The sequence below is a fragment of the Cottoperca gobio genome, chromosome 12 (assembly GCF_900634415.1).
Source record: "Cottoperca gobio chromosome 12, fCotGob3.1, whole genome shotgun sequence".
NCBI lineage: Eukaryota > Metazoa > Chordata > Actinopteri > Perciformes > Bovichtidae > Cottoperca > Cottoperca gobio.
The window spans coordinates 20,610,566-20,635,228 of record NC_041366.1 but is presented as its reverse complement, the minus strand read 5'-3'; the positions used below and the strand labels follow the sequence as shown (position 1 = coordinate 20,635,228).

The 24,663-nt window shown below is 41.0% G+C and overlaps 3 protein-coding genes across 4 annotated transcripts in view; 1 reads left to right on the top strand and 2 right to left on the bottom strand.

Moving 5' to 3' along the window:
* Positions 1 to 5,621: 5,621 nt before the first annotated feature.
* On the top strand, positions 5,622 to 9,703 carry LOC115016415 (prostaglandin E2 receptor EP4 subtype-like). The gene is given in 3 exon segments (XM_029444133.1): positions 5,622 to 6,730; positions 8,188 to 8,292; positions 8,294 to 9,703. Coding segments are annotated over 3 exon segments (1,350 nt in total). The 5' UTR covers positions 5,622 to 5,950; the 3' UTR covers positions 8,759 to 9,703.
* Positions 9,704 to 12,572: 2,869 nt separating this feature from the next.
* On the bottom strand, positions 12,573 to 23,016 carry ttc33 (tetratricopeptide repeat domain 33). Of its 2 annotated transcripts, none has more exons than XM_029444135.1 (5): positions 22,929 to 23,016; positions 22,258 to 22,485; positions 18,207 to 18,288; positions 15,946 to 16,077; positions 12,573 to 13,554 (listed from the first exon to the last, which is right to left on the bottom strand). In XM_029444135.1, exons 2-5 carry the CDS (start codon positions 22,482 to 22,484, stop codon positions 13,189 to 13,191), a joined length of 807 nt encoding a protein of 268 aa, XP_029299995.1. In that variant the 5' UTR covers position 22,485; positions 22,929 to 23,016; the 3' UTR covers positions 12,573 to 13,188. The 2 variants fall into 2 exon arrangements, with proteins under 2 accessions (XP_029299995.1, XP_029299994.1); XM_029444134.1 differs by lacking the exon at positions 22,929 to 23,016 and adding an exon at positions 22,646 to 22,874.
* A 733-nt stretch (positions 23,017 to 23,749) lies between these two features.
* prkaa1 (protein kinase, AMP-activated, alpha 1 catalytic subunit) overlaps positions 23,750 to 24,663 on the bottom strand; it is an 11,185-nt gene continuing 10,271 nt past the window's right edge. Inside the window, exon 9 of the mRNA XM_029444588.1 lies at positions 23,750 to 24,663. This exon is cut by the window's right edge and continues 1,957 nt beyond it. The gene's annotated coding sequence lies outside the window, so the exon portion shown is untranslated.

Sequence of the window (24,663 nt, the reverse complement as noted above, 5' to 3'; positions counted from 1 at the left end):
CCTAACAACATGGGACGTTTAATGAGATGTTTGATTAGCAGGACTTTTTCTGCAGCAAACACACAAACATAGACACAACCATTTATATCCTTCTATCTTCATGGCACTCTTGTTTTTTTTTAGAATCATTAATATTACTGAATTTGACTGAAGGAATGCAAGAATTGACATAAGAGCACAGACACATCGGGACTTGCCTTGCAGTGATCTTTTCCCTTATTTAGAACAAAGAGGAACTTTACGCCTTAACAAGGCTCGCAAACGGTTGGCGCTCGACACCGTGTGACAGCAGAACATGCATACTCAAAAACCGCAACAGTAAGATAAACGACAAAAAACAGATCTGCACATGTCGGGAGCGAAAAGGAGAATGTGACACTCGCTGGCACATTCTCACTATTATTAAAGTTATTATTGATATTTCTCCTTAATTCCAAAACATGTTAATAAATGTTAGTCGGGAAGTGTGCTCTCACAGGGTTGAGGTATAATTGCACTTCAGGAGGCAATACATTTCTTTGTGGTGTTTTCATTAGCTCCCCAGGGAAGAATGAACCACTAGAAAATCTGAGGTTTTATCAGAGGACCTGACCCGCACATGACCCTACTCCACTAAGTGAACTTAAGTTAAAATGGGGAGGGGGGGGGGGGGGGTTGAGGGTGGTGAAGAGGAGTGGTAGACTTGGTGCTTACACCTCCCTGGGGATCTCAAAAAATGTCTCTGTTTTCCCAGGCTGGGACAGTTTTCAGTTTCCGAATCCCTCTTGTAGAATCAGTATTTCTTCTCTACAAAAACAAGGAAGTTTAAGTTCAGCAATAACAATATGTCGGCTTCAAGTACAAAATATAGGAATATTAAAACAAATTATCTTCAGACCTCGACATCATTTAAAGACAGCTGTCAGGATTAAATATGGCTCCTCGTTTATGTTTCAATGGATCATGAAATAGGAATGCATCAGCAGTGTTGTACTGGGAATCCCTCTGCATCCTGGTGATGTCCAGTTACTGGAAACGGACCAGAGAGGTGAGTCATGTGCAATGGAGCCCTAACGCACTGACTCACCTTAACTCACTGGGGCCCCGAGCCCGGGCCTCTGACCGACATCCAGGGGCCTCCTGGGACATTAGCTTTAAACATTTTTAAATATATATTGTCTTATGAATCAAATGTGTTTGTGTGGTTTTGCACGATCAGCACCACGGACAGCACTACATATCAAACGACAAAATATATATATATTATTTTTAAAATACAAATTGGAAGACAGTTCAGGAAAACAATTTACAGAAAAAAAATCTACTCGTTAAGTACAGTTATGTTTACCTAAATTGATTCAACTAACACACATGGCTGAACAACCTTTAACAGAAGTAAAACAATTCGACCCCCTTATAACTCACAAGGTTCAAAAACAAAATCATTGTTTGCTAGTCAAGGTTTCACCACAACATGCTAACGTTATTAGCATAAGCCTTGTGCATTTTGCATAAATAAGCCTCGTGGCTAGCAGACATATCCTCTACTCGTAGCTTAACAAATGATTATTTACACGATCTCTTACTCACTGCAGGATGGTTTCAGAGCATGGCTGACTTTTAGCCTTCATTTATGTTTGTAGAGCCTGAACTGTGTTGAAACAAAGCAGATAAAACTGCTGTAGCGAGAGCAACAACACGGTTATGATTTGTAGCCACATGTCAATGGTTTTGGGGAAATTTTAGTCCATCTGCCTTCATTTTAACAAGATATTGTTCGTTTTATTGCAGTTTCCTCTACTATCGGCAGCCATGTTGCAGGATGTTGTTTTGCCCTTTTGTCACTCAGTCCGACTGAGAGGGCCGTGTTCCGGTTTGAAAGTGACGTGAGGGCATAGCCTCTATTGTGAAGGGAGGGAAGGGCTTCCAAAACGTCCCTAAGCCCAAGATCTAAAGCAGGGGTGGGGAACCTCCGGCCTCCGGGCCATATATGGCCCGCGAGACCATTTGATCCGGCCCTCGAGGTAATTCATAAATGCATGCAAAAAAATTCACTATAAAGAAAATGTAAAAAATCTAGACCTCAATAGAATAAAACTGTTGACTGACTGTTTTTCCTGGCCAAAGTCAGGGTCCTTGAACACAACACGAGCGGAACGTGTCATCATGTGGTCACGTCATGTCAAACTTCAATATTAAACGAGACTGTTGACGTCAGTGAACGCAGCGTGGCGAGAGTAAAACAGAGAAAGCTAGATGTGGAATGTCGCACTTTACAGGAGAAATGGACGAACGATGACTTCTTTGTGGAAGTAAAAGGCCAGTGTGCCGAGTTTGTGCGGACGCGCTTGCGGTGATGAAAAATAATCTTGAGCGTCATTAAACCATGAGACAAGTCAAACTGCACGAGCTGAGAGGACGAGTGTTTGGATAAAGTTAACGCTCTTCGGTGGAGTTCGGCCCAACAAGCAGCTCTCTGGAGAGGGGAACATACACACATGGACAGATAGAGAGGTAGACCCCCACACCAAGAACAGACTGTTGCACCACTGCTGTGCAGTTATCACTGCCATGTACAATACTTACTTTATTTTCTATCAACCACTTGGTACTTATATTATGTTTCATTCTATTTAATTATTGTGTACTGCCTTTTTACTTCATATGATGAGATAAATGTCCCCGTTGTGGGACTAATAAAGGATTTCTGATAAAACAGAAAGATACAGGATACAAAAGCTGTTTTTTTGCACAGCATAAAAGAAAGGTGAAATGAATGGGCTGCGTCTTAAAAACATTTGCAGAGGTTATGAGTTCAATAATTAGTGTGGCCCTCGAAGGATGTTGTAAAACATGAAATGGCCCTTGATAGGAAAAAGGTTCCCGACCCCTAAAGTAATATATAAGCACACCTGGTCATGTGACCTTGACCTCCCTCCTTGTTTTAATGAGGCCATTTTGTTTGGAAAAGGCGGGGAAAGTGAACAGATTTTCAAATGACCCATAGGGGAAAATAAATGATCTATAATTAGTTCTCTAGTTAATATTTCTGCATTATTCAGAGGTCACTTGAATAGATGAAATCTGTTGTTGGGATTCTGAGTCTGCAGGTGCAGAGCGGTGTTCTGTAAACACATCTGCATTGTTTTGTGGTTGCACAAGAAAAGATTTGAAGGCTTATTTCAATCATCCATCATTGTAAGTTTGCCTCCAGCATGCAAAGATTACCCCACCTTAAATAGTTGACTCATTTGTGAAAGAGCCACAGCACCATGTCCCTGAGCTTAGATCATTGCTGTTGATTTATACAGTAAACGTTTTGCACCCTTGGGTGTTTGCAGATTGTTGCTACCTGCTGCCAGTCATTGTGCCTCACAGGTAAATGTTGTGTTCCCACTCTAACATTGGACCAAAGCCACATCATGTGTAAACCAGACTGGAATACCTGGTTAGCCATGTTGTGGGTTAGGCAGCTGCTGCTCTGAAAAGGGGAAACAAATACAACCGGCATACACAGGCATGATTCCAAACCTTCCATGGGAATGAGGCGAACGCTTTTCAACTTAGCTTTCACTATCCATTCTGTTAACGTGCATATCATTTGAATGATGATTTCCCTAACTTTGATCCGACCTTATTGTTCCCTTTCTGTCAAGTGATTGGGGACAGAATCAGATTGAGATTCAGCTGAAGTTAACAGTTGGACTCTATTAAAATGTCTTTTCTGCAGCTCTACACAGAAACACAACCCGAGGACACAGAAAGAGGAAATTCGATACTAAAAACACAGTTTTGCACTTCCTTGTCATTTCACGTGTTGATTGTAAAAATAAATGTTATTTCTATCTAAACAAATAATAATAATCAACATGCTTTTAAAACACATTTTGGCTCCGACACAGTTATAACTTAAGTGCATCAAGAAGTGTTTATTATGACATTTCACTTTCTGCATTTTGCATTGAACAGACAGTATTATCTTTATATATGCACAGTAACATGACTGAAGCGTATCCAGACCCTCGCACCAGAGCTGCGTCTGTGCGTCTACATCTCCGCTAATAGCAGTAACATTAGCATTGTGCAATGTGGAAAGCAGCACAAAACAACTGTGCTTACATCCGCTAATGCATTTTAGATGTTAGTGCTTGTTGAAGGATTTACGTCACAGTCAGGTATGGAAACACAACACACAAAGTAGAGGTATCACTTTAAAGAGGTCTATGAAAACCATACGTAGTAGCACAGACATGGTTTGAGTGGATGACAACTATAATTAGACTCAGAAATTGCTCAGTGCCACCTGATTTAAACCAAATGTCTCTTGAAGTGCACACCACCAGCTGTTTCTGCACACACAGGCACTGACGTGGACAATTGACAAGAGAAAAGAGAAAAAGTAGCAATATGCTCAAATGTACATATTGATGATGGGAACGTTTCTGTGCTTTCAGTGATATGAAAGACATTTGTTTCCTTCCTCTTTATATCGATTGAAACATTCACTCTGAGGTCAGACGAAGAGACACCTCAGAGTCGGTTTCAGTCGGTGGTGGAGTATGTGACATAGTTTCAGCACGCACCACACATCACTCCACCACAATGTAACAACGCTAACATCCTGCTCGAAAACATTTTGTTTACAGGCCACAAATAACAGACTTAGTTTGTTAGTTACTTGGTTTGATGTGACTACACTATCAACTTCCTGACTAGTGTCCTAACAAACTTTTGGATATTTATCTGCTGCAGCTGTTTTTGTTGATCACAATCCGATTGCCTCCAATAGTTTTGGCTCCAGTGAACTAAAGCATTGGTGCAATGCTCATGTCTTAAAGTTGTGTTTGTGCGCTACTTAAAAGGAAAACCTTTTTCAGAAAACTTCCTTTTCAGAAAGATTTTAAAGTGGATTAAAACTCATTTAGGTTTTCGCTTAGTAACTTTGCAAAGTCTCGAGCTGAGTCAGTGGAGAGTTTCCAAGGTTGGAAAGTTTGGTTAAGAGGTGAAAGTCAAAAAGAACATTTTGATGACGCAGGTGTCTGTTCACATGTTGATGAACTTTGTGAACCGAGTGTGGGAAACAAAATAAATGAATAATGTACACACAGTAGGTATTGTTCTTAAAACAAGGGAGTTTTTCTGCACAGACATGTTGGTTTCAACCTGTTTCTGATCCTAATAGTCGTGTTTTTGCACTAGAATTAAGATGAATGAAAGAAACTGGATGTCATCTTTTAGAGAACAGTGAAGCTGAGGCGCTAGGAGTCCATTAAAGGATAAATTATAGACCAAACTGAGGACAATATAGCAGGGAACAAATGCGTCATAATTCAAAAGGTGACGTTGTTGTATGAAATATCTTAATTAGTAAAGTGAAGTAAAAAGTACGACATTTCACTCTTTATAAAGCATCGACTGGAAATACTCAAGTAAGGTACAAACACCTCTAAATTGTACTTAAGTGCAAAACTTGAGGTATTCCACTACTGGAGTACATTTTACAATCAATGCATAACCCTTGTTATGACTTTGCTAACGTCAACTGACACACGAGGAGGGTGGTGATCGTTTAAATTCAGTTATAATGAAGAAGTGAAACTAGAAATGTGACCTCGTCCACAAACGTTCACGTGGTGCTTGACTGGGCTGTGTCTCAAACAGCTCACTGGTTAAATGAAACGCAGAGGAGGAGCTGCCTTCAGTGCCCCAAGAGGAAACTTCCCTGTCAGTTTTGAGAGTGACAACAAGGTGAAGTGCAGACTTCTTTCTGCTCTGGATTGCTCGTGTTTTCATCACGACCTTAGCGGAGTATGGAGTTATACTGCTGTGCGTAAAACGGACATTTGGACACAATGGATTTGCTTCTAGTTGGAACATCTGGAGAATGCGCATTCATGGACACTATCACTACTTCAAAAGTGAGAGGAAAACCTTTGCTTAGTGCGAAACAGTGAAATTAGTCCCTGCAGGTATGAACTCCACGGTAGCAGAGCGGAGATTTCCACCGCCCACCATCCCGGCGATTATGTTCATTTTCGGGGTGGTGGGGAATGTCATCGCCATCGTGGTTCTGCGGATATCACGGAAGGAACAAAAGGAGACAACTTTTTACACACTTGTGTGTGGCCTGGCAGTGACAGACCTCCTGGGCACCTTGCTGGCCAGTCCTGTCACCATCGCCACCTACATGAAGGGCGCATGGCCGGGCGGAGAGCCGCTGTGCCAGTACTCCGGCTTCATCCTGCTCTTCTTCTTCTTGGCCCAGCTCTGCATTGTGTTTGCGATGTCAGTGGAGAGATTCTTGGCAATAAACCATGCATATTTCTACAACGAATACGTCAACCAAAAACTCGCTGCGCTGACTCTGTTGGCCATTTACATTTCCAACATAGTGTTTTGCGCGCTGCCCAGCTTGGGGTTCGGGCAGGTGAAGCGCCAGAAGCCGGACACTTGGTGTTTCATCGACTGGCAGAACAACCAAACAACCGTGGCGACTTTTAACTTGATGTACGCAGGTGTGAATTCAGTCATCGTGTTGGCCACTGTCATATTCAATGTGATGGTGTGCGGGGCTCTGATCCTGATGCACAAGCGCTTCATCCGCCGCACGTCTTTGGGCACGGGTCAGAGGCGCATCGCGGAGCTCAGGCGCAGACGGAGCTTCGGAAGATTAGCCGGAGCAGAGATCCAGATGGTGATCCTGCTTATAGCCACCTCCGCTGTGGTTCTCACCTGCTCCATACCTTTAGTGGTGAGTATCTGTGAAGTGCAACCAGACCTGCACCCTGTGTATAAAATAAAAATAAAAAGAACTGCTCCTTTATAAGAACACAAGTAATGAATTAAATGATTAAAAACAAACTGAACAATATGCTACCTGAACTTTCCAGTTTGATATGAGTGGTTAGATGACACATCTCTCTGAGGCACAGGTGAAAGACTATCGTTCACTCCCCCACAGCATTTACAAAGTTTCAGTCGTCCATTATACTCTTAATTATAAAGCAGACAGTCCTGAACACAAGGAGAACAAATGCATCATCATTTAAAAGGTGAGGTTGGGTAGAAATATGTGTATTATTTCAAACGCATACAGTGGAGTAAGAGTACAATATACACATATCAAATGGAAATACTCAAGTAAGGTACAAGTGCGTCTAAATTGTACTTCTTGAGTACTAAAGTTAACTTGCGAAGGTTCAGTATTAGTTTTCTCTTGTCAATGTTCAGCCTGAAGGAGAGCACAGGATCAGTGCAGGTGTTTGCTCGTGCAGAATGACGTGCAGACATTTCTGCATCTGTGAAGTCAGAAAGGACAGACCCACAGTTGTAATGGACAGTTTTTGCTTGCTGTAAACATTACTGGGGAGGGGGGGGGGGGGGAATACACAGTCTGCATTATAATAGATAATAAACATTTCGTATAAGAGATGCAGCTCAGAGTGCTTTAATATTAGCAACCTGAGTATCTTCCACTTCTCCTGCTGTTTTCCCCTCAGATAGAGATGAAGTTATAAAGGCATAGATTAAAGACCCCGTATGAACAACAGGAATGATTACAGCCAGCACAATCTGCTCTAATGTGGGTTTTATTTTAGACTTGGAAAGAAATGTCCTTTAAGGAGGAAAAGTTGAACATTTTGTGATTCTGTATTTGTGAAAAGATCTCTGTTGATTTGACCCGGGGGAAGCCCAATGGCTAAATGTTCTCTCATGATGAAAGATGATGAGAACTCTGTTTTTATTGGCCTCTTGCCGTCTCTGCACTGATGTTCCGTTGAAGTTACATTCAAGTGTGTATTTAGATTTGCCTGCTCCGTGCCGACCATGGAGGAATATGTAAAATAAACATTGGCTTCACTCTCGTAAATTAAGTGTAGACAAGTTTGAGCTCGTGAAAAACACAAGCTCCAGTTGATTCTGTTGTTCTCCATCTGCAATCGATGAGTCCAGCCACAGAAACGTAATCGCCAACTGTTTTGATAATTGTTTAATCGCAGAAAATGCTTTTTTTTTGCCTCTTAAACACGGAGACTTCCTGCTCTTCTCTGTCTGTATATGATAATGAGCTGAGGTTTTGGACTTTGAGGGACATTTTTCACAATTTTCTGACTTTTTTTTAGACAAAACAAGTAATCGAGAAAGTATTTGCAGATTATTCAACAATCCTTTATGTGACAAACATTAAGTTCCTCTTTTCTCTCCTAGTTGAGGATCTTTGTGAATCAGCTGTTCAGAAACGACACAGAAGAGACGTTTGGGTTGAATAAAGACCTGCTGGCCATCCGCATGGCGTCTGTCAACCCCATCTTAGGACCCTTGGATCTACATCCTGCTCAGGAAGACTGTGGTCCTCAAGCTGATGGAGAAAATCAAGTGTCTGTTCTGCAAAATGGGCCGGCAGAGACGAGGGAACGGGCAGTTCCGCTGTGCCGACGACCCCCTCTCCTCCTCCATCGTCTCACGAGATTCTCCCTCGATGGTGTCACGTGAGCTGCGGGAAATGGTGAGCACATCGCAGACCTTCCTGTACCCGTCCGAGGAAAACACCAGGAGGCCTTTTCAAGCCGGGTCACAGTCTGGCTCCGGTCCACCAGCTGCACAGACGTTACAGGGGCCCCAGGAGGACGAGGGGCCTCAGAGGCCGCTTCCACACAGTGATTTAGAGAACACAGCGCCAGGCAGGCCACTGAAAGAGCTCCCGATGCGCCCAAAGGACCCGGTTCTACATGTGACCTTCACAGACGAGACTGCGGACATACAGGAGAAATGCATATAACAGTTAGCGCCTTGCTGTCGTAGAAATGTCTCGGGGACAGAAGATGGGAACTAAGAGCTCTGCAAAGACATGATAATAATGGAGACTGAACTACTTTTATCTCGTGGACAGCTGATGTATTACTGACCTAAATACTCACACTATCAATGTATTACTCTTCAGTCATAACAACAATCCCAAAATACACCTAAAACAGAACATTCACAACGAAACCAGACAATACAACGCTGTGGAGGAGCTCTTCTGTTGCACTTTTTGAATTGTAAACCCGCTGCTAGGCTGCGGTGACAACCTGCACGACGACTGTAAAGAATGCATGTTACAAATGTGAAAAGTGTTCCATGATGTTAATTTATTTTTAAGTATGAAATCGTACGTTGTCGTCTTCTCTGTGAGAAGGTCCAGATGGTTTTGAGCCTTTTGTATCGGTTTTGAGGGTACGTAGGAACATTTGCAAACGATTTGGGGGGGGAACAGTTCGACAGAGCGGCTCGGACATCACAGACAGAACCACACCGTGCTCTACATTTCAGAACAACAGGCAGCTACACTGTGGCTTTTCCACACTACACACACACTGCAGGATGTTCGCAGACCTCAAGTAATGTGTTCATTTACTGTTTCCAGCCCATTACTTAATGGATTAATCCAACTTCATCCTGTTTTAACCTTAATGTAATGTGCAACTCCTCTCATCTAATCTCACTTTACAAGGGAATTAAGAAGGGGAATGAAAATGGAAGACATTATTAAGTTTCCTGTCCGATTACTTTAAAGGTCTTACAATGGATTTCCTGGTGGCATTAATTATAATGTTGCTATAACGATTGATCTAAATGTCTCAATGTTAAAGTTGTCGTTGTTGGAACAGCCGGTGTTAAATGTCGACTCTCGTGTGAAAAGACTTTGTTGTACCGAAAATTAAAGTTGGTTTACACTCACATATAAATGTGTCGCTCTTTTGGTTTGATTCAGTGCGACGGTGAAGTGTGTGGATGGTAAATATGTCGTGTGCTGTAAAGGCGGAACAATTAATTAACAATTTAAGACATTTCTTAGGAAGTTTCAGCTTCTTAAATGTGAAGATTTGCTGTTTTTTGATATTGTAAATAGAACTTTTGGGTGGTTTTAGACTGTTGGTCCGACAAAACAATGTGCTGGACATATTTAACTATTTTCTGATATTTATTAATTAAGAATTAAAATCTGCATTTGAATCTAAAATGAAAAGAAGTGTGAGCCCTATCTGTACAGAAACTAAATCTATCTGACCTGAACGAGGTCATGAAGCCTGTCATGAAAACACCACTAACTTATTTCTAAAAGCAGATGCAGATCATAACTTTAAGCATGTCTTCAAATCAATGCTCTACGTCAGGGGAGTCTAACTCATGATAGTTCAGGGGCCACATGCAGCACAATGTGATCTCAAGTGGACCGGAGCAGTAACATCACAGCATCATAACCTGTAAATAACCACAACTCCACATGTTCCCTCCTTAATCTTTTTACTAAACATTATGAACAACCTGACATTTCTTAAGAATAAAAGGAGCAATTTCAACAATATTATCAGTTTATCATTTACACATGTGTGTTACAACTCACAGATCACAGTGTATCTACAAAGGCACAACACATTTCATCACAGGTATCTGGAACAGTATTTTACTTTATGATCAAAACAACTCATCTTTACACTTTGCAAAGTCATCCCGCGGGACACTCCTGCTCTACAATAACATGTTGGTCTGCCAGCATGTCACAGTCTGACACAATAAAAGTCAGCTTTCATCTGTTTAATCTACAGCGCTGATGTCTAACACACGTTTCTAACCAATGCAGTTCAGATGGCACAGCTCACCTGCGGACAGATGGCTTCTTCGCCCGCAGAAGATTTCCAGGTCCAACGTGGCCGATGTCCAGATCCTCATGAGAGCAGTTAAACCTCCCTCTGAGAACAATATCCTGTAAAACAGAGCTGTGACCTCAGACTGAGAAATCTGCTCGAGCTGTGGAGTCTCTCGGGAGGCAGGAAATAGTGATTGACCAAACAGTTGTGACAGGATTCTAACAGCAGGGAAACTGATTCTTCTCGGAAAACTTTGTGCAACAGCTTCTCCACCTCATCAACTAATAAACCATGTGACAGCTAAAGCCCCGCCGCCTGCGAAAACAATTGGAAAGAAAGAAATTCCAGGAAATTATATATATATATATATAAAAATGTTAACAGAATTTGTACTATTAGATCAGCTGAGGGTCATTTTAGGGTTGAGGCATGTTTAGGGTTATGTTTCGGCGATTATGGATGGTTAGCATTACCAGAGACTGGAGACTGTGTTGTTTAGGCCTTAGTCGAACACTTTATTCATGCTGAATGAGCACATTTCTGCTAAACACGAGATTTAAAGTGGAGCTTTTGCATGATTCTTTGTCTCAGTCTTCGACTCGTACGTGGAAGAGGTCTGGTTGAGCAATAACATTCAAACATTCAGTAACTCAATTATTATCTCAGTTAAATAAGTCCCTCCAGATGTCCTTGAACGTGTCATATATGTTTGTCTTCCTCATGTTACAACTGACTCAGACACATGTTTATTTAAGCAGAAATCACTTGGCAGGTCCCGAGTACACACACCATCTTATTATACAACTTCTACAAACATCTGCTGCATCAGCTATGATCTGGGTGTGCCACAGGTAAGGGCGTGACTAATTACGTAATTATATTTCTTTGTTTTATGGTTGTATTTCATTTAGATCAATTTGTAAAGAGACAGAAATCAAAGCCGAACACTTTGTGTTGTAAAGAGTGAGCAGAAGCCTCGTCTGTGTGCAGAACATCACAAGTCTTCTGCTCGCCTGACAAGAATACTCTGACTATGAATACATTTTAAAAAGCATGCCATTCACACAAAACCTGCATTATCTTGGGACTCCCAGCAGTCCCTTTTATAGAAACTCAATTATTTCTATATTTACGCTGTCCTATAAAGCTGAGGAGTCAAGTGCACGAGAAGTGCATGTTTGAACACTTGTCTTAAAGAGCCACACACGTCCCGGTGCTACTGCAGTTTACCTTTAAATCAATGATTTCGGTTTCTGCGATGATGAAATACAAATGAAACCGTAACAAAAAAAAAGAATTAAAATACTTAATGTCTTTATTTTCATTAAAGGAAAATGTCACATTTGTTTAAACTATTTATTTAAAAGATATCAAAGCAAACTGAGGGAGAATCTTTCCTTAACCTCCAGTAATAAAGTCGTATTTTGTAGGGCAGGAAGTGTAATATTCATAATTAACATCGATGCATGTCAAAGGGTTTCTTTCCCCAACAGAAAATCTGAATCATAATTATTCAAGTTACTCGATCTACTTACTTTTTCCGGTAAGAGGTCCTAATTAAACTCCACATCTTACAGTAAAGTGAGGGGTTCTGATGTTGTGGTTATCCTGCAGTATTACAGAGAGCACTCTGCAGCGTGTGGTTTGCTTGTGTTGTGTCTCATGTATGTGTTTTCCTCTGCGACGACACGACGAGTCTTGTGGTTTATATTATATAGAAAGCTCGAAGCCGATTTGTTCTCTGAACTTTCAGAAAATACACGAATACTCCTCGAGGGTGCACCGTGTAGACGCTAAATGCAGAATGTTTTAATGATTTCATTTGGCTTTTTGTGCTCCAACATTGTTCTGCATGTTTACATTTTATTTTTAAATCTTTGCAACTCATCTCCAGATAAAAGTACGAGATAACAAGTGGACTCAAAAAAGCCCCCAAAAGAAAGAAGACGCAGGAAACGCAGAAACTATTATAGCTTTTTTAATTCATGTGTATTCTCTCAGTGACAAACTGCTGAGCATGCACGCTCTTCTTCAGAAACAAACACACACAGAAACAACAAAACCTCACAGGAAGCAACATCCAGAGTCGACGCAGAGTCGACAGTAAATGTGTCAAAAGATTATTTTATTCTGTTAAAGCGACTCTTTCAGGATTTTGAAGAAGAAGGTTGTGTTTCTGGGTTAATGTGTGAGCAGCTGTTCACTGCGTCACCTGCAGGAAACTTCGTGTGATTGGAGCTTTTTTGTTTTCCTTCTTTATTTGTACTTTTTCTTGGAAATTGTGCAACCGGGCACCGAGGGGAAGTCTCTCGTTTCAGAGTCAGATTGTAATGTAACCCCAGAGTACATTAGCTGAAACGGAGGAAACACACAGAGATGCTAAACTTGACAGACTTTACATGCACATTTATCACAATTAACATTAAAAGGGATTGAAACCGTCTTTTATTCTGCTGTATATAAACCTTCACCACACGTTGTTCTCACGTTTGCTTCCCAACAGGTTATTTTTATGCTACAGCTTCACTCTCAGCTCAGAAATAATATATTTCTTCAATCAAATCAAGATGAAAGCAAATCAAAGTCCTCTTGCTTTGACAAACTGGTCCTTTAACGGTTCCTCTGACCCCCCTTCTCCAGTGAGGACGTTCTTTATGTTTCCCTCAGCGTCTATGACCACGGAGGTCCTCTTCAGCTCCTCGTAGCGCGTCTGTCGCTCGGCGACTGCCACGCAGGCGGCCAGCACATCATCAGACTCAAAATCATAGTCCCGCTCGAGCTCGGGCGCATTAAGGATCTGTTGTTTGGTCTCCTCCTCTTGCCGGGTCTTCTCCTTGGTGGCTAAATCCTGCTTCTGTAACCTCCATGCCCACTCCAGGTCCTCCTGCCACAGGGTGCGCTCTGATGGGCACAGGTGGATCGCAACCTGGAAGGCCCTCACGGCCTACAGGGACAAGCAGCGCATGAGTTTAGGATTCAAACACAGAGCTGTGAGGGGTCAAGAAAGAGTTTACATCTCCAACAAATTGAATGTTTAGGCTGAATTCGTTCCGGCCTTTCGATATGGTGCGGCGTTGGCGTCTGTGCAGCTGGGTGCATCAGCAGCACGTCTACACGCACGACTCTAAACATTCTTTGTGCTGAGCTGTGCAGATTTATGGTTTCATTAAGAAGACGTCAACAGCTCGCAGCTGACTGTGCAGTTGTAGATCGATGTGAAAGTTATTGTCCCATTAAAACAGAAATACAAATGGCCTCCTGACGTCAAGCTTGTGACCATTTGCTGCCTGTGAAAGTGTGAAATAAATCCATCTGTACATCTGTACTGCGTAATGACTTAATATGGAAATGAAGCCAATTAGATAAATGAAAGATGGGGAACCTTAACCATTATCCAAATAACACTGGCTGCACATGAAGATGAAACAGGTAACTGGAATAACACTTCACTCCTCCGCCAGTTACAGAGGAGGCTGCTCACACACACACACACACACACTCACACACACACACACACACACACACACTAATTTACGTACGAGCATTTGGGACCGAAAGCACAAAGAAGTCCTGAGAACGCAGAGAACACCGTCGGCTGATGACGACACACGAGTACTGTGATGATGTTAATTACTGGCAGCTGACACGACCTGCTGTCGGCAGCGTCTGTCCTTCGCCTTGTGACTGTACGCCGCTCATGCCGACGACAAAGCATCTCTGACGAGTCCACGTCCCGATGACGCTTTGCTTTTCAGTTGCGCCCGTCTCCAGTGACACGGAGAGCCACACCTTTATTACAGTCAATCACTCAAGTCACCTCTGGAACAAGCGAGTCACACCGAGGAAATGTCATCGATGCTTGAAACTACAAGGCTTTGTGTTGCCAAGTTATTCCATAACAGAATGAAAAGTAAACTGGAAATACTTGATTAGTTTCTATGGGAAAGACTGAGCCTTCTTTATCTTAATGGGAATCTCACACAAAGCCAACGTTGCTTACAACTTGATGTGAATTGTTCCTCACCTGCAACATAAATAACCTGCACTGCCAAGTTCACCTGAACACGTCTTTCAAAGGTTAATCGATTGTGTTACTTCTGAAAACAACTTGTGTTTCGTCCTGAACAGACTCGCGTCTCATCGAGTCTTCGAAAGTAATCCTTCAACACACACACACACACACACATTAAACGGTTTCATAATAATAATAATAATAATAATAATAATGAGAAGATTAATGGCAGCGGAGCCGTCACGCTTCAATGTCACTTGACAAGTGAGAAAAAACTAAATCAGAAGCTGTGTGTTTGTTATATTTGGTTTTTTTCCAGGAGTGGAAACTAAAGCAGGGAAAGAAAGATGGGGAATCACCGCAGTGCGAACAAAGTGCACAACTCAAACGTGTTGATGCACACAAAGCTCTAAACCTGACTGAACAAGCCTGGCTAAAAATAGATGCGTCCTTGTTCCCTTCCATCCCAATAGCTTTATTATACAACGAGGTGTGTCTGTATATGGTTTAGTTTTAGCTCAGGTGACTTTCAACACTTCCATTGTTGTTTCTGGTGCCGTAGGACAGGTCTCCTGCTCTGGGAGTGACACGCAGCGCCATTAGTTGAAGGGTTTTCACAGTTCAGCCCTGTTTGCTTGGCTCTCAACGGGGCAAACAGTGCCACTGAGATCTGCAGCTTTTATTCACCCACAGGTCTCGTCGTGTTCTGGGGCAATTTGAGCAATCGTCCCAGCCGCGGGCGAGTGGGCGTGCTTTGAAAGAGGAACATCTCACAGCGAGTTTGCGAGAAAGTAGTAAACAGAAAATAACTGACGTATCTTAACAGCCCTTCAAACGCAAACACTCAAATGATTTATAGCCGGCTACAAAAACAAGTGTAGGTCACAAAATCAAACATTTAAAAATGAAACGGGGCCGATCCAGTGGAGGTCATGAGTGGCCTTGTTATGCATTATGACTGTAAGTGTAACTGCATGAAACAGACTGTGTGTGTGTGTGTGTGTGTGTGTGTGTGTGTGTGAGCTTCAATTTTGGTGTATTTGTGCGTAGAAAAAGGCGCCCGCTTGACTACAACCAGACAATGCATTTGGTTTTAATCGCAGTGAGCAGTTTCAGCCTCCCCGAATACACCGTCATCTGCACTTAGTAAACACTGGCATGGGTTTTTTTTTTTCCAGGTCTCCTCCCGCAATGACTAACACAATTCCTCCATCTTGTACGTGCGTTTGTTTGGCAGCCTGGAATTCGATTGCAGTTTGACAGCTTTTGCGAGCGATTTGTTTTCATTGGGACACACACACACACACACTCACACACACTCACCAGGTCCACCTCTCCCAGGTTGAGCTGGGCACGACCCAGAGTCTGCCAGCCCTCCCACCACAGGGGGCGGAACTTCACCGCCATCTCTGCAGCCTTCACAGCAGGAAACACTTCCTGTAAAATGGTCAGTACCTGTGGAGAAAGCAGACGTGGTTAAAGTCTCTTTTAGGAGTGATTCCAGGCGTTAACACAGGAGAGGCTTCTAGCTTCTCAAATCTTAATATTTGCTGTTTCATCTCATCGCAAACTGAACATCTTTGTTTACTTTACGTTCTATAAACCAAACAAACCCGACCAATGCAGCTCGTTCACTAGTAGAACACACTGTACTGAATATAACAATAGCACCGTCACCAGATTACTTTCTGCACTTGTGTTGCGCTGAGCTCGTGAAGCAGCAGTCTGATGAGTCATCGTGCATTCAGACACTGAGCAGGTGAACGCAAACAGTTTCATCTAAATGTTTATTTATTTGCTGTCAAGGAACCATTCTGCAAACATTTGCATAACAATGTGTGAAAGTTATTCATGAGGCTCACTGATTATCGGCACGAGGTGGAGTGCGGCTGCGACTCAAGTGCCTGAAAAACTTGAAATTGCTTCTGTGTGTGTGAGAATATCACACACGCAGGTTTGTGTATGCACGTATACATGCGGGCACTTGATCAAAACTCAAATGTGTGAGGAGCAAAGACTCTTACGTAGGAGAAAATCAAACATCATAATATGCTTGACGAAATACCTCGATTCTGATACAGTAAGATCGACCACAAAGTATGCACACAATGAGAGTTTTCATCCATTAATGTGGATGTAAGGATTAATGACATACATTATATTATACATTATACATTATATATACATATATAATACATCAAAATACCCAAAGTCTAAGACGAGGTCTGGTCTCGTATCACAACATGGATAAAGTATTGATATACTGTGCAGGGGGGATGTGCTGCAGACTGACAGGAGACGCATCAGACACAATACTGATCCGGTTAAATAGGAAGAAAGTGATGAAGGGAAGTAAATGAGCAGCATCAGAGTAACCGTCTTCATCATCTGGACCAGTAATGGGAATAAGATGAGCTCAGGCCTATTCTGGGCCTGATAATGGACACTAATAAGTTAGATGTGCTTTACACGTGTAGTCTGACACGTCTTTGTGTGTGTCATGCTTCACAAAGACTGGTGCTCTAATGATTTCCTTCTCATATCTCCTATAATGGATAATATTATATTAGGCTGGTTATGGCTATAAAAGAGAGATTTTATTGTGTTACTTGTAGTAAATGAATAATAACAATCGAGTGCGTCTGTCCACGTCCTCTGGCGTCTACACCTTTCCCAAATATCCAGGAATTATTGAATGTGTGAGAAGAATAAAGATAAAGCTGCCGAGGAATGATGGTTGAATAAAAAAAACATAAAGCGATCGATCCAGAGGAAGAGGAAGTGACAGGAACGAGAGAAAAGAACAAGGAAGTGGAGCATAAGAGACAAAACATTAAAGCTGTTGGTAACATGTTGCAGACTCAGTTCGGTCAGCGCCGCAAAGATATCACTTATCTAGCTTAGATACCAATGTGACAGCTGGAAGAGAATGTATGTGGCCATGATGGCTGATAAATAACGACACACACGGAAAAAATATCAAAAGAAAATATCAGAACTTAACATACTCTGTTGTATTGTTATGTTAAATGGCTTCTTGTGTCCTAAAAAGGGGAATTATAGAGTAAGCCCAGCGCACACGCACAAACACTTGTTCTGTCGTCCACTTTTGGAATAATAAGTATGATAGGAATCTGTGAAAGCATTAAAGAAGCTCCCAGCAGATGTAGTGCAGGCTCACTTAAATCTTATTATTAATATTATGAAATATTGTTATTTTAAACAAGCATATCGTGGTATGTGGAGCATTTATATACTGTACCAAATGTTCAATACTTTTCATTGAACTCTAAAGCTGCGAGACAGGAAACAACAGAATCATAGGGTTAGGGTTAGGCGTCGTGTGGTTAAAGATTATTTTAACCACGTTACCCAAACACGGGCTGCGCTCTACACAGGCTCACATTTTCTCACAGTCTCCAAAATAACTCCATTGTTCAGTTGCATTATGGGTAATGTAGGCACCACGTTTTGTAGAATAAAAAGAATACTGTCCACCTGTTGAGTGTTATAGGGTACAATGCAGGAGAGGAGAACTTCATCCAATATGAAGAGAAAGAGTAAAACATAGATTTATGTTATACCTGAGACTTCATCTCATACAATACGGGGTTTTCTGGAGTCAGCTGAATGGCCTCGTCCAACTTCTTCACAGCCTCCCAGTGCCTGCAGAAAACACACAGCGTTATAGAACTGGAGCGTGAATCACACAAAACTCACTTTATTGCATCATAAACCCGGCTGCTGCTGACATACAACTAAATAAAACATCTGAATTATTTATCGTGCATGAACGTTCGTCGGCGACCTGAAGTTAGAACACACAGTTGAACACGTTAGAGAACGCTCTCCTGAAAATACATTTCACTTTTGAATGTTGTTTTGTCAGGCATCTGTATTTATCGTCTAGATGTGCGTGTTTTTTGTTAAAAAAGGTATGATCTACCCAAAGCTATCAGCGCCGACACAGACTTGCACTGTCGAGTTAAACATGGCTTTGTATTGACTCTGGCTGATGTTCAATCCTTTGAATGATGCAGCACTGATGCATGACAGATTCAAATACAAAGCAATGAAATTGGACCTTGAGGTTTCACCGTCTCCGCCCCGAGATTTGATACACGTTACATAAGCGAACATAAAGCCACACGTCTGTTCAGTGGATATCATGAAGCCCTTTCCTCTCATAATATCTGTTGTTGCTTGTTATAAAGGAGTCAAAGCTGCCCCATCCTGTTCTTCCACTCTTGCGTACGACATCTAAAAAGCTGAGATAAATAGACTTTTATGAAGCATAACTTCAGTTAATGTTTACTTTAACCTTTGTGCATCTTAGTTATTCATTATTTCCACTCTGAATAAAATCAATGCTTTGTTCTTTTTACTTGTCGAGTGAAAAAGGAGAAATGTCTCGCAGAACAACATCCTACAAGCCGCCCGTCCACCTGTCTGACAGCACAATGCATCCAGCTGCACAAACACACACCGCTCTCCTGAAATGAACAGACAGGTTGCATATAAAAGTCTTTTCCCAGGACAGCCTGTAAGTTAGTCACTTGCTTATCTGAGGTTGCGAGACTCTTTTGCAGACATGCAAAGAGAAAAACAAAACAGGTTTTGCATAAATTTAGGCAAAGATCACACTGACTGCACAATCACTCCACGCAAACCGCCATAACTATAATTTACTGATGTGCTTTGCATTGATATGTTTACGAGGGTTCGCGATTATACAGGTATTTGACAAGCAAATATTCACGTTGTTCACACACTGACGCTCCTCCTCGCGTCAATATTGACTCAATAATCCTTTCAAAAGCCTGATGGAGATAAAGGTTTGGAAGGATTCCGAGGTGAAATACAATAAGTCTGTTGCCATCTTTTACAGCGTTATGGAGGAAGATATCCTGGAAAATTCAAAAGCAATTAAAAAAGCCGATAACACTGATCAGTTATAAAAGTGGGATTACAGCCAGAGAACACATCTCCCTCTGTCAGAGAGAGGAGTGAGGAACTACAGCAGTGTGGAAATCTTACCAACATATGAGGCAAACATTCCTGATAAATCATGTCAGGAAATGAAGCAATACGTGCTCCATCTCATGATGCCCGAGAGCTACGAGTGTTACTCTGCTGTATCACATTTCTGTACATCAGTCAAAGTGAGTGCAGCGAGGATGAGTATAATCCTGCAGTGTCATATGTAGTTTAAAGAAAGAGCAAAGTAATATGCAATACATTGAGATGTTTGCACATGTTATTGTGCTGTAGAGGGTTGGGACATCAGGATGACTTCACACACACACACACACACACACACACACACACACACCTCTGTTCAAAACAAGGAAACACCCCTAATGGTTATGATGACAACACTAAACCAGTAAACTACCAGAAGGTGTTGGACATTTAGAGAAACTATGTGGAGTATTTGAATGATGATGATGTGACCTCACAAAACTCCCACAGCGACCAAACAAGCGTCACAGACGCAGGATTTTGCGACGGCATGGCCTATGTTTACACCTTAATTGATGATGTTTCCAAAAACAATTTCCACGTTTATTTTTTTCTCAGTTGGGACACGTTCAAGCCGATGTCTGAGCGAAGGATTGAACTGTCAATCATCTATTTGAAATGACAGGAGTCTCAAGCAAATACCTTTTGAGCCTGAGATTAAAGCCACGTTTAAAAATGAGCACGCTAGCTGCATCGAGTAATATTCTTTTGGATTGTTTTCGTTTGTTAAACTATTCATTTATCAGTCAGTCGGATTATTATTTTTTAAATTTCACCTGTGCAGCTTATGAGTAATAAAGTGTCAGCTCGGCATTTATAACAAGGAGAGAGTCTGTCGTCCTTATAAGAATCTACTCTGCAGATTACTGTCTGGTTTTTTATTTATTGCGGATCCGGATTAAAACACTTAGTTACTACTTATTTACAATAAGTCGATCGTGGTGAATTTCCATAATTGGGAAAATGGTGAATACCCTCACAAAGGTCGAGATCCCTATCATGGTGGAGAAGTGAAACATAGAGTCCTATTTAAAAATACAGGAGTTACCGTGTAAGAAGGAACATTTTATTTATGCAGGGAGACATTATGCTCTATAATAACCTTATTTAAGATTGTTTGACTGGATGTTCTAAATGCTCCGGATGCATCTAAACCTTGTAATGACGGACATCAGAGGCGAATGTTGTTAGAGGAGAAACAACTCCTGGCTGACATCCCCGACCAGACACCATCTCAAACCACCGAGCGGCCATTATGGAGCAGCAGGACATCATTTCCCCGGCGAAATCCAGTTTCTCCTCGCAAATACAATTACAGGCATTCACTAAGGGCAACGACGTTACATCTTAGACTGAGGGGAGTTTTATAACGTGATTGTTATTTGGCTAAAAAGGTCAATTATCATGGAAGGAATATCAGATGACAGTATTTGAAGCAGGCCGATTCATCGTCCTATCGTCTATATCAAAAAATAAAACGTAAAACAAAAGGCAGCTGAGCGATTTGTTTTGACAGAATCACACAATGTAACACTAAACATAGTGCTGGAAGTCTGTTTTTATTCTCCACAAGCAGAGAAATATCACTTATAATAATCCTACCATTCTTCAACATGCATTAACGCTCCACTAGAGTACACTTCAGCGGATGCTAGAGTGGATTGAAGGAGCAATTTATACAATTGCTCCTTGTTTTTGCTTTTCCCCCCTCTGATGTTAAATATGCATTGACAGGCCTGACCAGCTTCTCCCATGGCCAACATATACATTACTGTAGTCACATCCATTCACTGATCGCCTCCTGAGAGGAGTGCAGCCTTTTGGCTTTAGAAATCAAAATCTACACAAGAACATATGATTGCAGACATCAAACCTTGTACTTATATCGGGAAAACCTCAAGCTTAGATGGCTCTAAGTTGACTTTGCTTTTGAAATACAGTATTTATGAAATGTTTATCTGTATTATATGTGACTGAAAGGTGATTAGCTGTGTTTATGGGTCTGAGTGCTCTGTACAATGGTGCCCTCCCGTGGAGGACTTCTAATATCACATGTCCCAAGTTATTGGCTCTTTGAGGTTCTTCTGTAGATAATGTAAGTCTGACTTATATGATCTCACACGCTTCAAAAGATGAGATCTATACATTTCTGGACAGTATGATTAAGTGTGATTAATCCCCTCCTATCAAATCCAGTCGTCCACATAAAGAATCCCATAACACAGACAGGAAGCCCTCAGTATCAAAGAATACAATAAGATTTAAGTTGTAATCCTGCTTGCTATAAAACTGGCACAGAGTATGGAACATGTCTTTCAAAAGGAAATAAAAGCGTATACATAAAGCTTGTTTGTTTAGAACAAGTCGTTCTTATCAAAGAAACACGTGAGCAAATATTCAATGCCTAGGATTTGAGTTATACTTTAAAAAAACTAACTAATCCTGCTACCCACACAACAACTAATACTATTCTATGTAGAATCAATGTGACTCTGTACAGAAGCAATTTACAAAGCTGACCAAAGGCTGAATGTTTGTATGTCTTTGTGTGTTATTTCAAAAGCTGTCACTGACTGTGATTCAGCAAGCACAGACAGCAGCAGCATGCCTCACCTGCCGTGCTCAGCCAGCTCTGCACCTTCATCCTTCAGCCTCTTGCTCTTGTCTGCACAGTCCTCCAGCAGGATCTCCTTCCGTCGCTTGATGGCGTGCAGCCAGTCCACCTCCTCATCCTGACTTGGTCCAGCATCGTTAACCTTCTCGGCTTCATCCTCGAACAGCTGCACAGCTGACTTTGAAACCTTCTCACCAACTTTCCTCTTCCAGCCAAATGAAGCCATTCTGTAGGGACAGGGGATAAACCCAGATATCCTGAATCTCATCTGAAACTAGTATGCACTCAGCACTGGGAAATCCATAGACTTTTATTAGGAAATAATATAAAACTGGCTAGCGTTAGATTTTAATGTAATATTACGACTAGATACCCCACGTAGCTTACCCGGTAACTACAGTTAAGTGCATCTCATATTCAAACACAGTGTAAAACACTAGTTATCCAACAACTACACGAATAAAACGACTTGATAAACAAAAACAATCCTGGCTGTCACAACAAGGCTAGCTTACGTTAGCTATAATACCCTAGCTAACACTTGCTAACACTCTTGACGTCCCATTACATTTGCTCAAGCAATGACTTGTTTTCACATAATATATTACATTTGAATTTGTTGTTTTAAGACAGTGAAATATGTAATAATAATTCAGGAGGTTTTACGCACAGACTTCAACAGCTTGCGTAGGAAAAACGATCAAGCTAACGAAAGCTAACGGTTAGCCATATCTGGTGACCCGGAAGTTGATTGGAATGTTTACATCGTCTCTTAAAGAAACACGAACCGTGTTTTTAAAGTTAACGACGCTGATCAATACAATGAATAATACATATTACAGTATTACTTCATAAACATTTTTTGGGCAGTATAGTGTATTATTACATTTAACTTTTTAGGAAATCTTACTAAAATGCATCGGTCTGGGACTGACTCCATTTGCCCACTAGATGGCGCCACCAGGATGCCTCAGAACACTTATTGACATTATGTGAGTCATAGAAGATGTTCAATAAATGTACATTTACTCTAAAATAATAATTGCTTTTATCACAGCATGATATTACACATGACCTGAATACTGTTGTTTTTTTTGGACTTATCACTTTACATTTATTTACACTACTTGTATTTATACATTTTATTTATTGTTGCTGCAATGTTTGTACCTCGTCTTGTATCTTCTTCTGCACCATATGCCTATTTTCTCATTGTTTTGTCTTTGACCGGGGGAACACAGCTGTTCCTCTATGTACTGCACTACACTGTATAGATGGATGACAATAAAGTCTCTCATCTTAATAGCTAAGCAAACACTAAAGACTCCCTGTGGGTGTATATACTTTACGGCTTGTAGTTCCCAATTCCCTAAGCAATGTGAAATTGCACGACTATGATGTGAAATTGCTACAATCCTTCAAGTTAATGTGACTTATTTATTCCAAAGAGCTGTCAAAACACTAGAAACGTGCAGAGAAACTTCAGCAGAATTGTGTGCAATTTAGCAGTTTATTAGGCAGTTGTGTATACAAATGATTTCAACACTGTCCATTCAGATTTACACTGGTCAATCTGGTAGGGTCCCTTTACACACCAAACAAAAATAGAACAATATTTCTTTGAAGAAGTCCAAAACAAATAGACTGACAGAATATATCTGCCAACAGTCCACGAGGACAGTACTCCATAAAACTGTCAAAAAGGTCACGCTTTCACACATTCATCTTTCCTACAAAACCCAAGAAAAGTTTTGTAATCAAAACTTGCAACTGCCCTATAAAAACTAAAAATGTTTAGTTTTACAATATCTTCCCAAGAACATAGTGGGTTTCTTTACCATGATCACTATATTTCATAAAGTCTTAAAACTGAGACATAAAAGGTCAAATATCAACTAAATATTTCAGCCCAAACCTGCCCCCCTCCCACAGGACAGCAAAAATAAACAAGATCACAATTATTGTCACTCTTGGCAATTTTTGTTTTATTATATCTCTTGAATGTAAAATCGTTTATACAAATGAGATATTTAAGGTTTTTAAAGCTGTGGAGAGCTAAACACTGGAAACAGAGACTTGAGTAATTGCTAACACCTCTTAACTCAAATTAAAATTAAACCTTGTGTCTGATATTACAATTGGAACATGCAAAGTTCTTTAAAACCCGGTTTAATTGACTTAAGACAAGAATGAAGATTATATGAGAAATCAGTTTACCGTTCAAATTTGCTTAGTTTTTACCATATTGTAAAGCAATTACTGAGGTCTTCAGTAGTTTGGCAACAATCAGAATTTTATTTTACGTTTTGTAGTCAAGAACTTTCTTTTTTTTGTAACGCAAACACTTAAAATAATCAGTGATTTTTTTTTTTTTTTTACTCTAACAGTGATTGTGAAATTACATT